Genomic DNA, 24,168 nt, shown 5'->3' on the forward strand with positions numbered 1-24,168 from the left:
CATAGGTCTTTAGTGTTTCTGCACATCTTGAAAGCAGAGGTTTTAGCAGCCTTGTCCTCTGGACTAGTTTTTCATGGATTTCTGGAGAGTGAATAGACATGGAAAGGAGAAAGAGTGACTCCCTTTAGAACCAACAGCAGGTTGCTGCTGTCAAATATATTAAAGATGTCTCTGTCCAAAACAAAGTCTGGGCAGGGTTGCTTGAAGCCTGCTATGAAAGATGGGATTTCCTAAGCTGAGGGTTCTCTCCTGTAATGTAACCCATTGCATGCGCAGATACTACCTGACCCTTGTCACGCTTCTCTGGGCATGGGGAGCCACGCAAGAAAATGATGAAACCCTGGCACACACCATGGTGAGCAATAAACTGTCATTTGTCTCTGACACGGAAATCTTCTTCTTCTTTTTTTTTTTTTTTTTTTTTTTTTTTTGCTTTTTTTAGGGCCGCACCCATGGCATATGAAGGTTCCCAGGCTAGAGGTCAAATCGGAGCTACAGCTGCCAACCTACACCACAGCCACAGCAATGCCAGATCCGAGCCACGTCTGCAACCTACACAACAGCTCATGGGAACACTGGATCTTTAACCCACTAGGCGAGGCCAGGGATCGAACCCACGACCTCACGGTTCCTAGTCGGATTCTTTTCCACTGCGCCATGATGGTAACTCCTGGCCTAGGAATCTTGAGTCTGGACCAGGGTCCACAAATTTGTGACAGGCTAATTTGTCAGCTTGAAAGCAGGGTAAAAATCTCCGCTCATTCACAATAGTAAATTATTTTAATGTTTAATTTCCCACATGGCAATTCTGTCCAGAAAGGTCTTTACTTATAAGAAATCAAAATTCAGATAAATGTCAATTAAAAATTGACATATCGAATGTGTCAACAGTCTAAATGGAAATTAAACTACAAAGTTTTCACATGTCCCATCAAGTCTAACAAAACCCTTTACTGTATAATAACAGCAATCTCTAAATATAAATTTTCTATTGGAAACTTACAAATTTTCAACTGGGAGCTGTCTAAATGTTTTCTCAACATAGTGTCCAAAGAAAGGACTAAACTGAAAAAGAAAACTATGTCAGGCTTTCCTGAAAAAAAATGTAGTTATGTTCAAAGCGCCACTAGCTGTAGGAAGTACAGAAAGCAAGATTTTTAAGGCAAAATATTCCTTTTTCCTTTCCTGGCTACTGCTATGCCAAGAGCAAACAAGGATCAACAAAGACCAAAGCAGTGGAAAAACTGGAGTTTCTTTATTGCCCAGGCACTGGGCAAGAACAAGTTAATTCTGTCTTTTAAAAAATAAATCACATAAGTTTAAAAGAAATGCTTATACTGCAAAAACCATCGCTTAGACCTCCTACCAATCCAAAATAAAACATTATCATTAAAACCCATCTATATTCAATGAGGTTTTCATTGAGGGAAATACTTGTGAAATACAGGCAATTTGATGATCCTTCAGGCAAGGAATCAGAATGGAGGGATATTAACAGAAAGCAAGAAACTTTTTGTAGAGGTGTTCTCTAGATTTATTTTTAAATTAAAATTATTTCCAAAATGTTATAACAAAATAGAGCCGTGAAAGACTGCATAATCCATTGTTAACTCCGACAACACTACAACGAAATTGGTCTCCTATATCATTTTAGAGATGGAAAACAATGTTGAACAACTTACCAAGATTTTAGAAACAAAACTGAACTATTTGTTGTAACTCTTAATATCAGAAAATTCCTTCCCTCAAGAAACAACTTCCTAACTACAATGAAATCAGATAATGATATAAGGCTGAAACTGAATTAAATTTTAAAAAATAAAACCAATATGACTATAACATTTAATTTCTAGATTCAAGGAATGGCATTAATCTGAAATTAAAATGTAAACAAATATGAAACTAAAGAGGACTTTGGCAGTGGCAGACATATAGCAAAATCCCCATAAGTCTTATTGAATTAAAAATACAATGAAATATGAAGGATTAGATATACAGAAAATATTAAGATTTTCAGGCTAAAAGTAATACAGTCTTTGTCTTCTTTTCCATGTTTATTTTCCAGGAAAATAATCCATATATTACGTAATACCTGACCGATCCATACCTTTCTCAACTAGTCAGTGAAAGAAAGTGAGAGAGAGAGTGAAGTGGGAAGAGGGAAAAGAAGGGAAGAGAAGGAAGAAGACCCTCCAGTCTTTGCTACTCTAACTTTAGTTACTTAGCTATCCTGGAAGGAGGCTGGAATGAGGTGTGGGGGCAGCAAACAGAATAATCAACAAGGGCTCAGCTACCTGAGAACCATCTGTTTCAGAAGCCCCCTCCCTGCCTAGAGTTTGGATTGATGGTCACATGGCAGGTGAGTTACTCTCGTTAATAATGTTCTGCAGTCTTTCCATGAGAGTACAGTAGAATGAGCATAGGCTTTTAATCGGACAAACCTGGGATAGCCACTTCTCCGCTGTGTAATGCCAACACCCTAAATCATAGAAGCCTCCAGACTTTTACTAGTCTTAAACCTAACAAAAGAGAAACAAGTGACACTGAAGTTGACAGGTATGAACTTATCATTAAATGGACCTTATTTTTAAAATAAGACAGTATTCCTGAAATATCAAAACCAAGAGCAAAAACCAGATGTTACTATATTTTTTGAATATTTTGTGTTGTACAATATAAATGAATCCCAATAATACGCTATTGTGCGTTGTAACATTCTCTTGTATGTTTGCAGTTCAATGCATCATTTGGTTTAGAGAAAAATTCACTACCAAAGACTTTTGTGGGAACAAAAGTGAAGAAGCTTGATGTGGTAAGCTAATACTAGAAGGTATTACAAAAAGCAAATTATTCCACTTCCTTTGATTCCATAGGCTATTCTTAAAGATCTATATTTGTCCAAAATAGAGGAACTAACCCCCCAGAGTTAAATATGCCAACTTGTGTTTTTGTAGTCTTCAGAAAAAAGCTGGGTGACTACAAGGTGCACCCTTTCTTGTGCAGAGTACACCTTACATAAACTGCCAGCTTGAGGCTAGACAAAGAAAAGACAGACAGCAGTGAACTTGTTTAAAATCTGAAGAGTATATATGTTCACTACTAGTGGCTATTAACAGTGAAAAAGGGCTAAGCATAAATCATGCATTGAAGAATATTAAAATTCTTAAATTACATGACTAGATCTTATAAAAAAAACAATAGTACTATGCTACTCTAATTAAACAATGTTAATTAAAATCTAATCTATGTGTGATGTTATATTATTCTCAGGAGGCTTAAAAGACCATAAAGCTTTCAATAATAGCATGCACTGTCATCAACTTCACTAGTTTTGAGAAGCAGCAGATATTTGCAAAATGAGATGAATCATCTAAGGTGAAGTCTCAGAAAGGTGGGTGCCAGAACTAAGCTTAAGTTCCAAATGATACGCCATCTTCTAAGAATCAGTCACTAGGTATTTATTAAAATTCTACTGTGTGCCTGCTGACAGCTACTCTCATGAAGTAATGCAAATAAATATAACACAAATCTTTTCTCCCCAGTAACTACTACTCTGCTTAAAAGCAGCAAGACTCGTAACTTCAGGTCAGGCCAGTCAGTGTGTCAGAAGTACCCACTGGCCAGGTCAAGACTCTGAAGTTCTCTCTCTCTGTCACCTACCTCTGAGGGAGGCCATATATATATTTTTTTTTCCCCAGCTTTTTAGGGCTGTACCTGTGGCATATGAAGTTCCCAGGCTAGGGGTCGAATCAGAGCTGCAGCTGCTGGCCTACACCACAGCCACAGCAACACAGGATCCAAGCCACATCTGTGACCTACACCACAGCTCACCACAATGCCAGATCCTTAACCCACTGAGCAAGGCCAGGGATCGAACCCACAACCTCATGGTTCCTAGTCAGATTCATTTCTGCTGCACCACGACGGGAACTCCTTTTTTGTTTTTTCGATTTTTTTTGTCTTTTTTGAGCCACACCCAAGACATATGGAGGTACCCAGGCTAGGGGTCGAATCAAAGCTATTGTTGCTGGCCTACGCCACAGCCACAGCCGCATGGGATCTGAGCTGCATCTGCGACATCGAACCTGCACCTTCATGGATACTAGTCAGGTTCATTTCCACTGAGCCACAATGGGAACTCCAGAAGCCATATTTTCTAACATGAGTCTTTCTCCTTTCCTGGACTTTCCCCTCTCCTGGCCCCCCGACTCCTACACCAAAACTAGCCCCTGGGCCAGAAGCTGACTGTGTAACTCCTGGACTGCTACAAAGAGATGACTGGGTTCTTTTTCTTTCTAATCTCAATAGGGAAATATGAAACAACTGTGCTGGCAGTAGTTGGGTCTAAAGAAAGAAGGCCTGGGAGCTACAGTGGGTGGGTGAGGCTGGGGGGCTTGGCCACTGTAGGTTCAAGATAAGGCAGGATAGAGGAGTAGGAAGCCAGTGGAATAGAACCTACAGAAAGAAGAGGGGATACCAGGGAAGTGCTTCAACTTCTTTCTAGTTCCAGACCACATTTATCCAGACACAGGAGTGCAGCTATAAAAAAAGAAGTGGGCTGTAATGATTCAGTAAGGAAAGAAGCTAAGTGTCAAGTGGGAACAGAAGATTAAGAGCAAAGAGCAGGGCCCAATCATGTCACTCTACGACAAGGTTCCTCAGCCTCTGCTCTACTGACATTCTGGACTAATTCTTTGTAGTCCTGTGGATTACAGGATATTTAGCAATATCCCTGGCCTCTACCCACTAGATGTCAGTAGCAACTCCTTCCCAGTTGTGCCAACCAAAAAAAAAAAAACAAAAAAGGCAAAAACAACAACCACCACCACCTTGACTCCTGACATTGCCAGATGTCCCGTGGGGGCAAAACCACCCCTGTTTGAGAGCCACTGCTTTAAGGAGATTGCTGCTGGCAATAGGAAGCCATTTAATGATTTTAAGCACAGGAAGGAATACAGACATGATCAGATTTGCTTTTCAAATGAATGGAGCAATGCAGAGGTAGACTGTAGAGAGGGAGGCAGGCAAGGAGGCAAAAGAACTAGGCCGACTAAAGACTTAGTTTTAGATGAAAAGAAGGTGAACATGTGACCAAAGGCAACAGTAGTGGAGACAGAAAAACAGGGTATGAATGCAGGTTACAACAGAGTTAGAACTCTGGGGCCCATTTAAATAAAGCATTTGAGGGGAAGGGACAGTGGGACAGAATTACTTGTAGGTTTATGACATGGCAATTTAGCTGGCTGTAGTGAGGGCCATTACCTAGGATAGGGAATTTAACAGGAAGACCAAGTTTGTTTGTTTCTTTCCTGGTTTTTGTTTTGTTTTGTTGGCTGCACCCACATGTGGAAGTTCCTGTGCCAGGGAGTGAACTCATACCACAGCAGTAACCTGAGCTGCTATAGTAAAAATGCTGGGTCCTTAACCCAGCGAGCTACCAGGGAACTCCCAGGAAGAGCAAGTTTTAAAATGAGTTTTGTTTTAACATAATAAAAGCTGGAGGTCAGTGTGAGATGTCCAGGTGGTGAGATTAGCAGAGTTAGTGATCAGGAGGCCAACACTTATATTGTGCAAGTTACATGCCAAATCTTGTACAAACATTAGCTCCCTTAGTCTTTACTCCATTCATCGAGATCCCAACTACTGTCATCACCCCATCTTAAGACAGGGAAATGGCTGCATACATAAGTTATTTCTCCCAGATTCCATAGCTAGTCAGTTTTGAAGCTGGGATCCCAAACTCAGACTATGTGCTCTTAACCACTACGCTGTACTACCCGCCTCAGGAAAAAAAGAGAAAGACTGGGGTTATAAATGTAGATTTGGATGGTTTTCAGTATAAAAGTACATAGTAGTTGAGGCCACAGGCATCGAGGTAAATGCCCAAAGGACATGAGAAAAGAGAGAGAAGAAAATAATCTAGAATGAAATAGTGGAGAAAAGTCTAAGTAGCTATCTGTTAATTTAAGCCAAAGGTGAAGGAGGAGCCAGAAGAAGGAGCCAGTGAAGGGTGGGGATGAAAGAGGCAACGGGGAAGCCTCAAGGGCAGGAAATAGGTGATGCTATCTTTGGAACCCACAGCAAATCCCTTGCACATCACCTACTCTATATAAATATTTCAACTGAATTGATAACCCTACAACCTCAAACAATGATATCAAGTATCCATGCTTAGAGTATATTCCAAAAATGTCATAGCTAAGCAAAACCCAAATCAGGTAGGTTTGTGATCTTTCTAGAATATCAAGAGTCTATGGAAGACACAGTGTCATAAACATGAAACAACAGCCTAGACATCATATGAGATCATCCTATACATTTATGTCCAGCTAAAAAGACTTTTTAAAGCTTTATTCACATTCTACTTTCACAGCAATGAAACATGTTACTCTGTTTTGCATTGTGTTGAAGATTGCATGAAATACTGGCTCCTCTAAGTTCTGCAAGCAAATGACAGAAACAAAATTGTGTAGTCTCTTCCTTATGAAGGAGTTAGAAAACGTGTATATGAAAATGAATTACTTCTCTCTTGAAAGAGTCACTAGAGCATCTGGTGCATCTTAAGCTGTACTGCTATAACAAGTCTTCTGTGTATCTAAACAGCTTTTTGCTATGCATTCCTTATTATACTTTACAATTTTTTACTCCAAACACAAACATTTAGTAGAAAATGAGTTTCCACAAGATACAAAAAAGCTGGCCCCCCACTTCCAATTCAAGACAAGCGTTTTCTAAGGGAATAAATCTTGATTTCCAGCCCCCAAATCAAAGTACTTTCCAAACTTAGATGTATGTACAAATCATCTGGGGATCCTGTTAAAATGGAAGCGTCTGATTCAGCAGATCTGGAGCTGGGTCAACACTGCTTGTCGAAGACGCTCACTCCAGGATGATGTGGATGCTCTCCTCCACACTGGCGACTCAAACACGGCACTTGGAATGGAAGTGCCAGCAGTACTTGGAACCTTTTAGAACAGCCCGCCCCTCCATGTGACCAATACTATCTGTGGAAACTGACAACGCGAGACATTTATGTTAAAGTAATGCTTTTAAAGTCCATTTGCAACTCATTCACTGACATTTCCTTTTTTGCTGGTACAGAAGATGAGACCTTCTTTTCTTTCTGTCCTTCCATTATCCTAAGCTGTGGATCTCATAGGAAAGCCCTCCACAAGAAGGTCCCTGGTGATTTTTTCAGGCCTCTCTCCTATAATCCCTATAAGGTCCACACCATGCCAACTGAATGGAATTGATACTTTCTAAATATAAACCATGCTCTCTCACCACACCCCCTCTTGCATTGTTTTGGTTTGTTTGGTTGATACTTTCCCTAATCAGGCCAATCTCTAGAGTCATTGCTCTCTACTTACCTTGCCTTCGTAATGAGATGTGACCTCGCCATTCTTTGAAACAATGACACACCCTCACCATAGGAGTTTTTCTTTTGTTCTAAAATTTACTTCGTTCAAGTGGTATATGTTAGTCTTCATTTATCTCAGCTACTGAATTACAAGCTACTTAAGGGCAGAAGCTTTTAAAACTGATTTTGATATTCCTTGTACTGCTCAACACAGTTCCTCACTAACACCAAATAAAGCTTCATCAAAATGAAGTAAAGCACTATTCCGTAATGATGATAAACTTGATCTAAATATTTCCAAATCTAAACTGTATTTCTTAGTTCTCCAAATACTATTGGTTTTCTACTTTCGTTATCATAGAAAATTGGGCAAAGGGTTTCTTTTTTTTTTTTTTTTTTTTTTTTTGGTCTTTTTGCCATTTCTTGTGGCATATGAGGTTCCCAGGCTAGAGGTCTAATCGGACCTGTAGCTGCCAGCCTACGCCAGAGCCACAGCAACGCGGGATCCAAGCTGCGCCTGCGACCTACACCACAGCTCACGGCAACGCCGGATCATTAACCCACTGAGCAAGGGCAGGGATCGAACCCACAACCTCATGGTTCCTAGTCGGATTCGTTAACCACCGCGCCATGACAGGAACTCCTGGGCAAAGTGTTTCACTTGCATTTGTTCCAACTCTTACACCTAGAAAAACTGTATTTAATCTTGCTTGATACATTTTATCAGAACTTAAATTCCGAACCAGTTTTTCTGGCATTTTCAAATTAAACAGTCCAAATGTTCATATATCAGCTGAGGAAAATATTGTAATGAAATCTTCTGAAAACCATTATAAAACTCCATGTACACACAAACTAAAATAGACCACAAAGCAGCTCAGGTATCATTAAATCTGACATGCTAAAACGGGGCATTGTGACAAAGGTTCATTTTTTAGACACTAAAAGCACTTTGGAACACCTGGAGGAAGCTGAGGTATGAGGAGATGCTGTGTTTACTTTGATTCATGAAGTCAGCGTTAGTGCTAAGTCAGTCAACCAGACAACCTATCATGTACAAACAAACAAACAAAAAAATCCAAAATAATGTCCTATTAAAGTAAACAGTGGGTCAAAGGAAAAGATCCTTGCTAAATTCAGAGGACAAATAAACAGACTAAGAACATAAGGTAACTGACTGACTATTAAAAATGAGCCCAGGTCAATAAATATCTCTAACCAAAGAATGGAAAATCAGATCAAAGTGATACAGAGCTATGATAACCACCAAACGACTGGAATACAAAAACAAATCATCAGAACTGCACTGTCTCAAAAGCAAGAATTAAAGGAAAGGATTTAACGTCCCTGATTACACAACAAATGTTCTACTTGAAAGCTGCTAGGACAATATTCTGCATTCTACCTGAAGAACAGAAAGTACCCACACTTGTTAAAATCCCCACAAATGATAATCATTTATCAATTGTTAACTACCTTTCCTAGCCTTAAAGATTGTGTCTCTAGAGCTCCCCTTGTGGCTCAGCGGATTAAGAACCTTACCTTAATTAGTATCCACGAGGATGAGGGTTTGATACTTGACCTCACTCAGTGGGTTAAGGATCTGACATTGTCACAACCTGGAGCACAGGTAGCAGATATGGCTTGGATCTGGCATTGCTATGGTTGTGGCATAAGCTGGCAGCTGCAGCTCAGATTCGACCCCTAGCCTGGGAACTTCCATATGACACAAGCACAGCCCTAAAAAGAAATAGAGAAAAAAAAAAAAGATTGCGTCTTTGGCAAAAAATGGAGAATGGACATGGGTGTTTCTGGCAATGCTGCAACGGGCAGAATAATGGCTCTCCCAAATGACCACATCCTTACCACCACAAACCCATGAACAGGTTACCTTACATGGCAAAAGGGAATCGGCAGCTATGATTCACATAGCTTCAGACCTTGATGGGTAGAGTATTTGGGTAGGGCCAATGCAATCACAAGAATCCTCAAAGTAGAAGAGAAGGTCAGAGTGAGGAGATGTGAGAAGGACTCAACAACCTACTGTTGCTGGCTCTGAAAACAGGAGAGGAATTCCCATCATGGACCAGTGGTTAACAAATCTGACTGGTAACCATGAGGTTGTGGGTTTGATCCCTGGCCTTGCTCAGTGGGTTAAGGATCTGGCATTGTGGTGAGCTGTGGTGTAGGTCACAGACGAGGCTCGGACCCTGCGTTGCTGTGGCTCTGGCATAGGCCAGCAGCTACAGCTCCGATTAGACCCCTAGCCTGGGAACCTCCCTATGCCATGGGCGCAGCCCTCAAAAAGACAAAAGAAAATAAATAAATAGATAGATAGATAAAATTTTTAAAAAAGAATTATATGATAAATTTGCATTGTTGTAAGCCGCTAATTTGTGGTAATTTGTTATGGCAGCAATAGGAAACTAATACAATAGTTAACTGCTATGAAAAGAATTTTCTGAAACAGATAACTGTATTTTAAAAGAGTCAAGTGATGATCTATAAAATGCTCAGCAAAAATGTTGATCAAGATTTAGTTTGCATTGCTGAGTAATACACCTGCTCCCCTGTAAAGGGCTGACACACAAAAGCTTAAAAGCAGATTTTATAAAAAAGGTTGAAAGCAAATACAATTAACCTTGACAGAGAAGTTTGGGTTAGAAAACAAAGCAGAACAAGGTATTTTCAACCAAACAAGAAGGTGATAAAAATTAAGTAGAAAATGGGATGTTCCTTACAGAGAGCATTTCAAAAGGGACCACCATAGTACCTCTTTCAGTAGGTCAGCCAGAAGGCAAAAATTAGTATTTCTTTTAAAGCTCTTATTTACCTGATGATCCTCTGGGCAGCATACTGATGGAGAGAACGAAACTGTGCCGACATATTGGCTAAAGCTGCCAAACAATTTGTGTGAAGGTACTTGTCCTGTCAGAAAACAGCAAATTTAATACACACATCAAGGCTTCTCAACATTTTAGGCAAAATTAACTAGACACAAACTTGACTGTCATTGCTATTTTTCAGGCCCACAAGCTTTTTTCTCTAAGATTCCAAAATCCATTAAGCACTGAAAATTCACCACCAATTTGGAGGCAACATCTGGCACAAAAAATGATAATGCTATTTATGGTCTTCATTAACCCCACCCTGGAGAATACTCAAATATTTTGCTGCAGAAATACTAAGGTTTAGTTATAGTGTGCTATTCCAGAACCTAATGGTTCCATATAGTAATGAACTATAATTATCTTTCTAAAGTAAAAAACTGGAGTTTCCTCTGTGGTGCAGTGGATTAAGGATCCGGTGTTGCTGCACCTGCGGTGTGATCACTGCTATGGTGTAGATTGTAATATGGTGTAGATTCAATATCTGGCCTGGCATGTGCTATGGGTGTGGCCATGGGAAAAAAAAAAAACAAACATTTTTTAAAAAAACTTAAAAAATTCTCCCTTCTAAAACACATGTGGCTGGAGTTCCCGTCATGGTGCAGTGGTTAACGAATCCAACTAGGAACCATGAGGTTGCAGGTTCAATCCTGGCCTTGCTCAGTGGGTTTAAGGATCCAGCGTTGCCGTGAGCTGTGGTGTAGGTGGCAGACGAGGCTCAGATCCCGAGTTGCTGTGGCTCTGGCGTAGGCCGGTGGCTACAGCTCCAATTGGACCCCTGGCCTGGGAACCTCCAAATGCCGCAGGAAGTGGCCCTAGAAAAGGCAAAAAGACAAAAATGAATGAATGAAAAAATAAAACACATGTGGCTTTTATAGTTTCAGATAAAAGACTGTGGATGTGTGCCTATGTTAGTCTCATAGAGGGCAATTACTGAAAGCAGTACAGTACACCTGACCACTTCTCTGAGCTATGAATTTTATATACTGCCTCTCTATTGACTGCAAATGAAACATGCTCCCAGGTATAGCAAATACAACAAACCAGCTGAAATTTTCCTTTTACTCTTTATTCTCTTTCTTCCACATTTCTTTCCTACCTGAATTCATATTTTCTTGTGCTTACATCTTCGTAAACTTTGTTGCTGCTGCTTTTAAAAGGTAAATCAGTTTTACTGGTCCAGCAATGACATACATCTTTTATCTAAAGGTGCTTCATAGCTTATTTTCTATTACATGTAAAATATATCTGATCATACAACCTATTAAATATTAAGAAATATGGAGTTCCCACTGTAGCTCAGCGGTAATGAATCTGACTGGTATCCATGAGGACTCGGGTTCGATCCCTGGCCTTGCTCAGTGGGTTAAGGATCCGGTGTTGCTGTGAGTGTGTAGGTCACAGACATGGCTCAGATCTGGTGGTGTTGTGGCTGTGATGGAGGCCGGCAGCTGCAGCTCCAATTCAACCCCTAGCCTATTTGATTCCATATGTCTCGGGTGTGGCCCTAAAAAAGGGGGGGGGGGATAGAAACAGACACTATAAACATTATCTTAGGATTATAATGCAGTGCTATATGCTCATCTATATTTTCCCACCATATTCCATGAGGATGTTAGCACTCTAAATATTGAAAGTGTTATAGATATAAAGGTAGAAAAATAGCTATGGAACACTTACTCTGGTTCTTGTCATGTTGTACTGAATGGTTCTTATTACAACTAGTATCAGAAGACTCCCCAGTGAAATTTCAGTTAAAACCCGTTCTGAATACCAAGTAATATTTTTTAATATCTGTAATGGAGAAGAAAAGTTTAAGTAAACATGACTGCTTGTCAAAAAGGGGATTATCCATATCTGCAATTTCTGATAAGCTAAGGCTTTGCTCTGAAGATGAGCTAAACAGTATATAAAAGTAAATTGTTGGAGTTCCCTTTGCGGCACAGTAGAAATGAATCCAACTAGGAACCATGAAGTTGCAGATTTGATCCCTGGCCTTGCTCAGTGGATTAAGGATCTGGCGTTGCCGTGAGCTGTGGTGTAGTTCACAGACGTGGCTTGGATGCTGTGTTGCTGTGGCTGTGGTGTAGGCTGGAGGCTAGAGCTCCGATTTGACCCCTAGCCTGGGAACCACCATATGCTGCAGGTGCAGCCCTAAAGGAAAAAAAAAAAAAAAAGTAAATTGTGAGAATTTCAGTTCAAGATGGCAAAACTGTGCTAATGTACTTACCTACCTGTCCTTCTTAAATATAAGAGAAAAAAACAGGTCTGGAAAACAGGATATCAGTAGCAGCTATATCTGAAATGAGCTATATCTGAAAAGGTATGCACATAGGACAAGACTGACCTGACAATAAAACCACTAGAACTGAGTAGTTTGAAGCAAAAATAAGAAAACTGAGGCATCTCTTGAAAAGTAGAGCTGTCTCAACCACCACAGAAAATCTCCACACTTGTGTCACGGAGAGGCCAAGATCTTCTAGAAAAGACATGCCTGTGCTCTGCTCTGGCTCTTCAGAGCAGGCAGCTCTGGTGCTCAGCCCAGGCCTCAGTATAGGCATGAATTGTCCAGCTGCACTGGTGCAGTTCCACAGACTTGTAACAGGGGCATCAGACAGAGAGAGAGAGAGAAATTGGGTGGCACAGAGGCCAATGCTGGGCTGCCCTAATGAAGGAGGCAAAATGCACAAGAACCAACAGGCTCAACTGGCACCAGAACTCCCCTGACATTCTCTTCCATTAAGGTCACTCCTACTTCTCTCCTTGACATATGGTGCCAATAGGCCACATTCTTTCCATCCATGCCTGAAAAAGGAAGAGACTTTTGGCTGGTTCTCACTCCCTCCACTAAGATATGATCCTACGCAGAGTACAGCAGACCTCCATCATTTACACCTTCCAAAGGAGGTCTCACTGCCTTTCAAAACAACTGAACCTAGGCTTTCATTTACAAATATGAACGGAGAATAACAAGCCACCAAAAAAGTAGAGAAATTCAACAATCTCAAAGGTATGATTAATCTAATGAGGTCTCTGTTCTAATTATCAGCATATATGAAACACAGAGGATGGAACACGGTAACACAGTGATACAATCACCCAAACCCAAGTGTATGAATTTCTAGTAAACAAATAAGCCAGTTTCTACAAGTAAATGGTGGAATAAGGTGAGAGAAGGAGAGACTGTTATAGGTTAAAAAGAGTTGAGAATTGGAGTTCCCGTTGTGGCTCAGCCGTAATGACCCCAACTAGGATCCATGAGGACAAGGGTTCGATCCCTGGCCTAGCTAAAGTGGGTTAAGGATCCAGCATTGCCTCGAGCTGTGGTGTAGGTCTCAGATATGGCTTGGATACAGTGTTGCCGTGGCTGTGGTACAGGCGGGCAGCTACAGCTCCGAGTCAACCCCTACCGTGGGAACTTCCATAAGCTGCAGGGACAGCCCTAAAAAGACAAAAAAAAAAAAAAAAAAGCCAAAAACTAAATGCATTAAGTAGGCTTTGGAACAGCTTCAAACCAACCAACTCAAAGAAGACATTTTAAAGATAATTGGAGAAAACGGACTATTAATACTTTAAAAATATTGCTGATTTTTTTGGATGTGATAATGGTATTATGTGTATGTGTGTGTGTGTGTGTGTGTGTGTGTGTGTGTGTGTGTGTGTGTATGGTTTTTGTTTGTTTTTTTCCTTATTGGGCCCACACCTGCAGCATATGAAAGTTCCTAGGCTAGGAGTTGAATCAGAGCTGCAGCTGCCAGCCTATGCCACAGCTGCAGCAGTGCAGGATCCAAGCCACATCTGTGACCCACGCCACAGCTTGCAGCAATATCAGATCCTTAACCCGCTGAATGAGGACAGGGATTGAACCTACATGAGCCCACTGAGCCACAATGGGATTCCAATGGTTATAGATCTTTTTGAAGCCCATACATATCAAAGTGACATACTTAAAAATTCACAAGTGATGTAGTTCCGTTGTGGCTCAGTGGCTAACAAACCCAACTAGTAACCATGAGGTTGCAGGTTTGATCCGTGGCCTTGCTTAGTCGGTTAAGGAACCGGCATTGCTGTGACCTGTGGTGTAGGTTGCAGACAGAGCTTGGATCCTGAGTTACTGGGGCTGTGGCGTAGGCTGGCAGCTACAGCTCCAATTTGACCCCTAGCCTGGGAACCTCCATATGCCAAGGGTGGGATCCTAACAAAGACAAAAAAAAGACAAAAAAAAAAAATTCACAAGTGAAATTTTATGTGTGTGTGTGTGTGTGTGTGTGTGTGTGTGTGTGTGTTTGTGTATATGATTTACAGGATTAAAAAATATATTTTAGCCAAAATACAAAAGGCAGAGAGGGTGGTGTGGCCAGATGAAATAAGAACAGAAGAATGTTGATGAGTCCACTGAGATTCATTATACTATTTTCCAATTATGTTTACATTTAATGTGTTCATAAAAGCTTACTAAATAAACAAATAATATGAAACAATAAATGTGAAACTAAACAAGCAGAAAAATAGAGCTCTAATTAAACAAAGATAATTTAAGAAGCTGGGGAAAAGTTTTTAAAATCCTAATTAGTATCTCTGGTGAGATGTGATGGAATACTGTAACCATAAAACAAGAACAGGCTACTATGAAAAATGAGAATCACAGAACGAAGAAAAGCTCCTGAAGATTAAAAATATGATGACTGAACTTAAAAGAGAGAGAGGAATTAGCACAATGGGCACTATGGAAAACTGAATTTGTGATTTGAAAGACAAAACCAACAAGTTCCCTCAGACAATAGCAATGAAAGGTAAAAAGACAAAGTGTAAGAGAAAAGTAGAGATCCATTAATAAGAGTTCCAAAAGGGGAGTTCTCATTGTGGCTCAGAGCTAACAAACCTGACTAGTATCCATGAGGATGTGGGTTGATCCCTGGCCTTGCTCGGTGGGTTAAGGATCTGGTGTGGCTGTGATATAGGCTGGCAGCTGCAGCTCCAATTTGACTCCTAGCTTGGGAACTTCCACGTGCCTCGGGTGCGGCCCTAAAAAAAGAAAAAAAAAAAAAAAAAAAAAAAAAAACTGTTCCAAAAGGGACAGACTAAAGCTGACTCTTGAACAACATGGGTTTGAACCAATACAAATCCACTTATATGCAAATTTTTCCTTCCAATAAATATACAGTCAGCCCTCTGTATCTGCAGGTTGCCTTCTCAGACAGAGAGGGCTGACTATGGGACTTGAGCATCTGTGGATTTTGGTATTCATGGCGGGTCCTGGAACCAATCCCCCGCTGATACTGAGAGAGGACTGTAGAAGAAAAATGAAAAAATTAGTAACAGAAAATTTCTTTGAAGGAAAGAGAAACTTTCAACATTTTAAGCAAAAATATTAGGAAAAAATCAAAATTTATTCTGATAAAATTTCTGAATTCGCAGTATATGAAAAAATCCTACTGGCTTCTAGACAGAAGAAATATGTTGTCAGAAAAAGAATGAAAAGCAGACTAACATTAGATTTCTCATCTTGAACACCATACATCTGAAGGGCAATGTCTACAAATTTTTGAGGAATAGATTATAATTCCAGAATTGTGTATGGAGAGAAACTACCAGACAAAATACAGAAAAATGAAGACTTATGAGTATTTAAAGACTTATAGCCACCCGTGTGCTGTTTTGGGGAGAGAAAAAAAATCACCACACACAAAAGTGCTAAGCTGCCCTGCCTCACCACCGTGATGAAACAATGAAACATTAACAGCCAGAAAAATTAAAGAGAGGGAAAACAGGGTCCACTAAACAATAACAAAATAACAACCACCACAAAAAAAAAAAAAAAACAAAACCCACAATCAGGAAATATAATTAAATCTCAATAATATAGTTGACTTTATTTCTTCCAAAAGACCAACAAAACAGTTCTTTGCTAAGTCCCTCTCCCCCCAAACTCCAAACAATATTAAAAATGACAAAGGGGGCATGACAACAGGTAAGAATAAAGAAGTAAAGAAATACTGTCTTCAGCTTCATTTAAATGCCCACAAGTACCTCCACAACAGATTTTTCCTCACTTCAACTTTTTGGCAAGATTTTCACATCACCGAGCATCCCTCATTACAGATAACCCAACCCTGACCTTGTTCTGCACGCTCTGCTCAGAGGCTGGCATTTACAAGTGCCCAGTACGTGGTCGTTGAGTACTGTTTATGAAGTAAAAAATGTAAAATCGTAAACATTTCCATTTCTTCATGATTAATAATGACCTTAATTAACTGGAAGAGATAACCTCCATGCAAAACAAATGACAGTAATGGAACATATTCAAAACAATGAGAGATTTGGCAGTTGAATCTTTAAATGTTGCTATGCTCAGTCCCTGTGACTTACTCTCTAAGGCAGCAGTTCTGGAAATGTGGCCCTGGGACCTCTACAGGTCCCTCAGACATTTCTGCAGTGTTCTCAAGGTCAACACTATTTTCATGATAATACCAAGACATTACTTTCTGCTCTCCTTCTCCATGCGTGTAGTTCAGTTTTCCAGAGGCTACATGTTTAACAGCACAACAAGCTTAATACAGGACTCACTGAGAATCAGTTAAGGCTATTCATTAAAGAGATTTGCGAAAATGTACAACGAAGCCATTCTTCTAAGTTTTTGTTTGTGGAAAGCAGTTCTTTTCATAAAAATATGTTACTAATGCTAACATGTAATGGGTTTATTACCATATTAACTATCTCTAAATGAACTAATCAAAAATTTTTAAATATGTCAGTTTTAACTGCTAATATGGTTAATGTAGAGAACAATAACCCACAAAAGGATGTTATCTGGCATCCTCAATTATTTTTAAGTGTAAAGACCAAAAAGGTTAAGAACCACTGCCCTGAGTCTCCAAGGGAATACTAACCCAGGATCCTCATTAGGCAGCTTTACTAGTCAGAGGAGCCTCTGTCTTTTAAAAGGTCACACACTTGAGTATAGTTTGGTTTCTCCTCTCTCTTGGCTCTGGTGTTTAGAAATAAATTACCATAAGCCATCCTTATTTGAAACCAAGGTCACTGGCTCTTAATGTCTGCTTGTGTGTGTCAATTATACAACTGGATGGAAGAAGTGTTTTGAATAAAAGTAGTCTTATTTAACATTCAACAAATATTTAATGAGTATCCACATGGTAAACTTACAATGTTACTATGAAAATTAGAAATCCAATTTAGCATTTAAATAAAAGTCTGTCTTTTCTTCCTGTGAAAAATAAATCAATGTCTGGAAATTCTGGTAGTGTTTAAGAAAAATTAAAAATAACTAGTCAGAGAGTTTACACAGCTTCCCATGGGACGTCAATGCATAAGAGGCAGCATACAGAAAATTTTCTTGTTAACTTGGCTGTAGTTCTAGACCTATTTATTTGGTTCTTATAAAAACAATTCCTCATCTCTTGCATTCACCATCCATACAGTTTAATAGCTGCAGACTGTTATCATCTCGATTATGTGTTATATGTATTTATCATTTTATTCTAAAATTAGTCAAGTAACATGTAGAAGGAAACTCCTCAAGGATCTGAAAACATCTTCCTTCTCGAAAAGTATATAAGAATTGTTTGTAGTTTCGGGTCTTTTTTTCAGCTTTTTTCTCTCATGTGATTTGTTTTTATTGAATATATTCCTTCCATATGTTTCATAGGCTAGAATATTACATAGTAACATACAATATCAACTCTAAAAAACTAAACATATACAGAAAAGCGCAAAGAATTAACTTCCGTACTCCGACAAGTGACATTAACATTCTATTAACATGAACATTTAAGGTCCCCAAAGAGGGAAAACCACTCTCTTGTGTTTAATCTGTACCTTTTTGGTCCATTTTAAATACTTTATATGTATACATACAGATAAACACACACACACACACAACCAAAAACCGGCATTCCTTTGTATATTTTCTAGTTTATATAAATAGTATCATAATATATCAGATGGAGTAGTGTCTTTGAAATTCACGTCTCCCAAAACCTGTCGATGTGACCCTATTTGGAAACTGGGTCTTTGTAGACACAATCAAGTTAAGATGAGATGATACTGACTTAGGGTGGGCCCCAAATCCTATGACTGATGTTCTTATAAGAAGAGAAGGCAAAAATGGAGTTCCCTTAGTGGCTCAGTGGTTAACGAACCAGACTAGGATCCATGAAGACGCAGGTTTGATCCCTGGCCTTGCTCAGTGGGTTAAGGATTGGGCATTGCTATGAGCTGTGGTATAGCTCACAGCCTGGATCCCACGTTGCTGTGGCTGTGGCGCAGGCTGGCAGCTATAGTTCTGATTCGACTCCTAGCCTGGGAACTTCCACATGCCATGGGTGCAGCCCTAAAAAGCAGGGGGAAAAAAAAAAAGGAGGAAAGAAAGACATGCTCATAAGAAAAGGCCATGTGATGACAGACACAGAGGCTGGATGCAGCCACAGGCCAAAGAACACCATGAACAACCAGAAGCTAGGATGCATATACTCCCCTAGACCCTTCAGAGAGAACATGGCCCTGCTGACACCTTGCTTTTAGACTTAAGAGTCTCCAAAACTGTAAACAACCAATTTCTGTTGTTTTAAGCCACTCAGTTTGTTATGGCAGCACTAGTAAACTGACAGACTTAAGGATCTGCCTGTATCTTACTTTTTTCACTCAATATGTCTTTGCAACTCCTCTATATTGATATATATATAAGAATTAATATTTGAAGTGTCCATCATGGCTCAGTGGTTAGTGAATCCGACTAGGAACCATGAGGTTTCAGGTTCCATCCCTGGCCTCGCTCAGTGGGTTAAGGATCTGGCATTGCTGTGAGCTGTGGTGTAGGTTGCAGATGCAGCTCAGATCCCTCGTTGCCATGGCTCTGGCATAGGCCAGTGGCTACAAATCCGATTAGACCCCTGGCCTGGGAATCTCCATATGCCGCAGAAGTGGCCCTAGGAAAGACCAAAAAACAAAACAAAACAAAAAAGAATATTTACCACGTATGCCAAAGTCTAATAGTACTAGCTATATTTTTTTAAATGAACTACTTACATACTAGATAGTAAACAGCTGCTACCCCCAAACCACTCCCCCAGGACCTCTTCATGGTTTGGCAATTAATGTACAGCAGAGAACAAAGGAACAAAGGTCATGCCATTTAAATAGTTGAAAATCACCTCTACTTCATTCCATCCAACCAGCCCTGTGCCAAAAGGCCACAGTTTTATTCACTTTTCTACTATGGAAATTTAAGTTATTTCCAGTTTTCCCCCTATTAAAAACAAGGTTACCTCTCTCATAACTAAGTGGATTAAGGATCCGACATTGCCATTGCTGTGGCTCTGGTTACAGCTGTGGTGCAAATTCCATCTCTGACCCAGTAACTTTCACATGCCGTGGTGCCGCCAAAAAAGAAACAAAAAAGCAATGTTACAGTATAGATTCTTGCCCTCAGTAAGCAAAATCTCACTATATTAAACTCAGAAAGCAGGGAGTCCTTACACTCCATACTGTTAATAGCTGGATGTTAATTAGTGCAAGTCAGGAATCACATAGATTTTGAAAATAAAAATACCTATAAAGTCCCTGTTTTCAAGCTACCCAGTTTGTGATACTTAGCAACTTCACAAGGACTGTTGTAAGAGTTTGTTAGGAAGTAGAATTGCTAAGACACTGAACAGCTCCTTTTAAAAATGTATGTTCTGATCTCTATTAACTGAAAAGCACAGAGCACCAGTGTGCTACATAGTAGCACCAGCCACAAGCAGGGATTTAAATTGAAATTTAATAAAATTAAAAATTCAATTCCTCAGTCATACTGGCCACATTTCAAATGCTGGCATATTAGACAGTGCAGTTACAGAAAATTTCCATCAACATAGAAAGTTCGAATCAACAACTTGGTATAGGGACCACCACTGTATCTTTCATGCAGTTTTATTAAATATTAATATTGATGCTTGTGAAGCACCTAAAGACCCCAGCTAGTACTCCCTGATCCTCTAACCTCTGACAACCAACCACTCTCCTAAATTTGGTGCTTCATGACCTGAATATTTTTGAATTTACTATTACCAAAACTTAGTTTATTTCATTCATTGTAGCTCTGCTGCAGTATTTATGTTATCAGCTGTTTGAATGTTTGAGCACTACAAACAATACTACAATGAACATTCCTTCAAATGTGCTCTGGTGAATCTATCGAAAAGTTTTTCCTAGGACTCAAACCAGGAAATGGAACTGCTAGAAGGTAGAGTATTTATTCTGCAGGTAATTTGAGGAATAAGAGAGGCCAATTCCTCTCGAAAGTGGTTCGACCAGTTTATACTGTCACTACCAGAATATAAGAGTCCTCTTTATCTACAGCCTCACCTGATATATGAGATGTAATTTTTGCAAATCTGATGAGTACAAAATATTTTGGTTATCTTAACTAGCATGATCATGATGAATCATCAATTAAACATCTTTTAAAAATGCTTACTGGCCATTCAGGTTTCCTAGTCTGTTTTTTCTATTACTTTGCTCATTATTCTATCAATACTTTGGTTTTGGAACTGATTATAAGGGTTCTTTACAAATTAAAAATGCTAACCCATCATCCTATCTGTGGCTTGTTTTTACTTGTTCTAACAGTGAATTTTAACACAAACATTAATCTTTTCATTCATGGTTTACACATGTTTTTGCTTAAGAAATCCCTTTTTCAAATTTATAGAAATACTATCTTTTAATTTCTCTTTGGAAATTTTAAAATGCAGTCTTTCACATCTAGGTCTTATTGATCCAAGAGGAATTTTTCTTTGTATGTGAGGCAAGCAAATCTAATTTTACTTTTTCCATCTGAATGAGCCATGTTCCCAATCTCAGCATGATTTACTTACTACTTTTGCCACACTTCACATTTCCATATAAAAATGGGTCGTTTCTGGACTCTCTCAGTTCTTCGGAATTCAATTTATCTATTTCATATTTCTATGTTAATAAAACACAATCTTAAGAACTGAAGTTTTATAACTTATCTATGTGGTACAGTTACTCCACAATGAACTGCTTCAACAACTTTCTAGGCTTCTTGCTTTTCCCTATGATTTATGGTATTAGCTTCTCAAGTATCATAAAAAAAATGCTGAGATTTTGATCAGATGAACATAGTGATTAACACGGAGACAAAATTAACAACTTTATGACACTGACTCTTCCCATGTGTGAACATGGTATCTCCACTTATTAATCCATATTTAATATCTTTCATTTAGGTAATTTATACCACTTAAAAACTACTGCAAAGAACAAATGCTGGAGAAGGTGTGGAGAAAAGGGAACCCTCCTACACTGCTGGTGGGAAGGTAAATTGGTACAGCTACTCTGGAAAACAGTATGGAGTTTCCTCAGAAAACTATAAATAGAATTACCATAAGATCCAGCAATCCCACTTCTGGGTATATTTCCAGACAAAACTACAATTCAATAAGCTACACACACCCCGTGTGTTTATAGCAGCACTACCCACAATAGCCAAGACATGGAAACAACCTAAATGTACATCAACAGATAAATGGATTAAGAAGAAGTGGTACATTCTATTTTTAGTTTTCTGAGGAATCTCTATACTGTTTCCCACAAAGAGTGTAGGAGGAATCCCTTTTCTCCATACCCTCTCCAGCATTTATTGTTTGTAGACATTCTGATGATGGCCATTCTGGCTGGTGTAAGGTGGTACCTCATAGTGACTTTGATTTGCATTTCTCTAATAATGAGTGCTGTTGAACATCTCTTCATGTGTTTTTTGGCCATCTGTATGTCTTCTTTGGAGAACTGTCTGTTTAGATCTTCTGCCCATTTTTTTGATGGGCTTTTTTTTTTTTTTTTTTGGTATTGAGCGGTAGGAGGTGTTTATAAATTTTGGAAATTAATCCCGTCGGTCGCTTCATTTGCAAATATTTTCTCCCATTCTGTGGGTTGTTTTTTCTTTTTGTTTAGGGTTTGCTTTGCTGGGCAGAAACTTTTAACTAAGTCCCACTTGTTTATTTTACCATTTGATCCAGCAATCCCACTCCTGGGCATCTATCCAGAGAAAACCATGACTCGATACATACACTCCAATGTGCATTGCAGCACTATACACAATAGTCAGGACATGGAAACAACCTAAATGTCCATCGACAGAGGAGTGGATAAGGAAGATGTGGTACGTGTACACAATGGAATATTACTCAGCCATTCAAAGCAAAGAAATAACGGCATTTGCAGCAACATGGATGGACCTTGAAATTTTCATGCTAAGTGAAGTTGGTCAGACAGTGACAGTGAGACACCAACATCATATGATATCATTTACATGTGGAATCTAAAAAAAGGATGCAATTAACTTCTTTGCAGAATAGATACTGGCCCACAGACTTTGAAAAACTTATGTTTTCCAAATGAAACAGGTTGGGGGGGTGAGGGGGATGCACTGGGGGTTTGGGATGTAAATGATGTAAAATTGGGTTGTGATGACCATTGTACAACTATAAATGTAATAAAAATTCATTGAGTAATTAAAGAAAATATGTGGCACATATACACAATGGAATACTACTCAGCCATAAAAAAGAATGTAAATTTTGCCATTTGCCACAACATGGATGCAACTAGAGACTCTCATAGCAAATGAAGTAAGTCAGAAAGAGAAAGACAAATACCATATGATATCGCTTATATGTGGAATCTAAATTATAGCACAAATGAAACTCCTAGAAGAGAACATAGGCAAAACACTCTCTGACATCAACATCATGAATATTTTCTCAGGTCAGTCTCCCAAAACAACAGAAATAAAATAAAAAATAAACCAATGGGACCTAATCAAACTGAAAAGCTTTTGCACAGCAAAGGAAACCAAAAAGAAAACAAAAAGACAACTTACAGAGTGGGAGAAAACAGTTTCAAACGATGTAATGGACAAGGGCTTAATCTCCAGAATACATAACCAACATATATGACTCAACAGCAAAAAAGCCAATCAACCAATGGAAAAATGGGCAAAAGACCTGAATAGACATTTCTCCAGGGAAGATATACAGATGACCAGCAAACACATGAAAAAATGCTCAACATCACTGATTATAAGAGAAATGCAAATCAAAACTACCATGAGAGACCAACTCACACCAGTCAGAATGGCCATCATTAATAAGTCCACAAATAACAACTGCTAGAGAGGTTGTGGAGAAAAGGGAACCCTCCTGCACTGTTGGTGGGAATGTAAACTGGTACAGCCACTATGGAGAACAGTTTGGAGATACCTTAGAAACCTATACATAGAACTTCCATATGACCCAGCAATCCCACTCTTGGGCATATATCCGGACAAAACTCTACTTAAAAGAGACACATGCACCTGCATGTTCATTGCCACACTATTCACAAGAGCCAAGACATGGAAACAACCCAAATGTCCATCAACAGATGACTGGATTCGGAAGATGTGGTATATATACACAATGGAATACTACCCAGCCACGAAAAAGAATGACATAATGCCATTTGCAGCAACCTGGATGGAACTAGAGACTCTCATACTGAGTGAAATGAGTCAGAAAGACAAAGACAAATACCATATGATATCATCTATAACTGGAATCTAATATCCAGCACAAATGAACATCTCCACAGAAAAGAAAATGATAGACTTGGAGAACAGACTTGTGGCTGCCCGATGGGAGAGAAAGGGAACAGGAGGGTTCGAGAGCTTGGGGTTATCCAATACAACTTAGAATAGATTTACAAGGAGATCCTGCTGAGCAGCATTGAGAACTATGTTTAGATACTCATATTGCAACAGAACAAAGGGTGGGGAAAAAAATGTATACATGTAAGAGCAACTTGATCCCCATGCTGTGCAGTGGGAAAAATAAAAATAAAAAATAAAATAAATTATAG

The 24,168-nt window shown here is 39.2% G+C and overlaps 1 protein-coding gene across 8 annotated transcripts in view; it reads right to left on the bottom strand.

Moving 5' to 3' along the window:
- The window catches only part of DYM (dymeclin), a 381,717-nt gene that overhangs the window by 207,442 nt on the left and 150,107 nt on the right, over positions 1-24,168 (bottom strand). For 7 of the 8 annotated variants that reach the window (XM_021092955.2, XM_021092922.2, XM_021092933.2 and 4 more), the window contains exons 12-13: positions 11,929-12,042; positions 10,194-10,288 (exon numbers count right to left, since the gene is read on the bottom strand). In XM_021092955.2, the coding sequence (XP_020948614.1) occupies positions 10,194-10,288; positions 11,929-12,042 (209 nt within the window). Of the gene's footprint in view, positions 1-1,510; positions 3,738-9,646; positions 10,289-11,928; positions 12,043-24,168 lie in introns of those variants that run through there. The other variant, XR_014808552.1, reaches the window with a different exon arrangement.

Source organism: Sus scrofa, chromosome 1, assembly GCF_054392235.1.
Source record: "Sus scrofa isolate SSC_HxYL_T2T_F1_AM1 chromosome 1, Sscrofa_HxYL_maternal_Yorkshire_Landrace_v2.0, whole genome shotgun sequence".
NCBI classification, from domain to species: Eukaryota; Metazoa; Chordata; class Mammalia; order Artiodactyla; family Suidae; genus Sus; species Sus scrofa.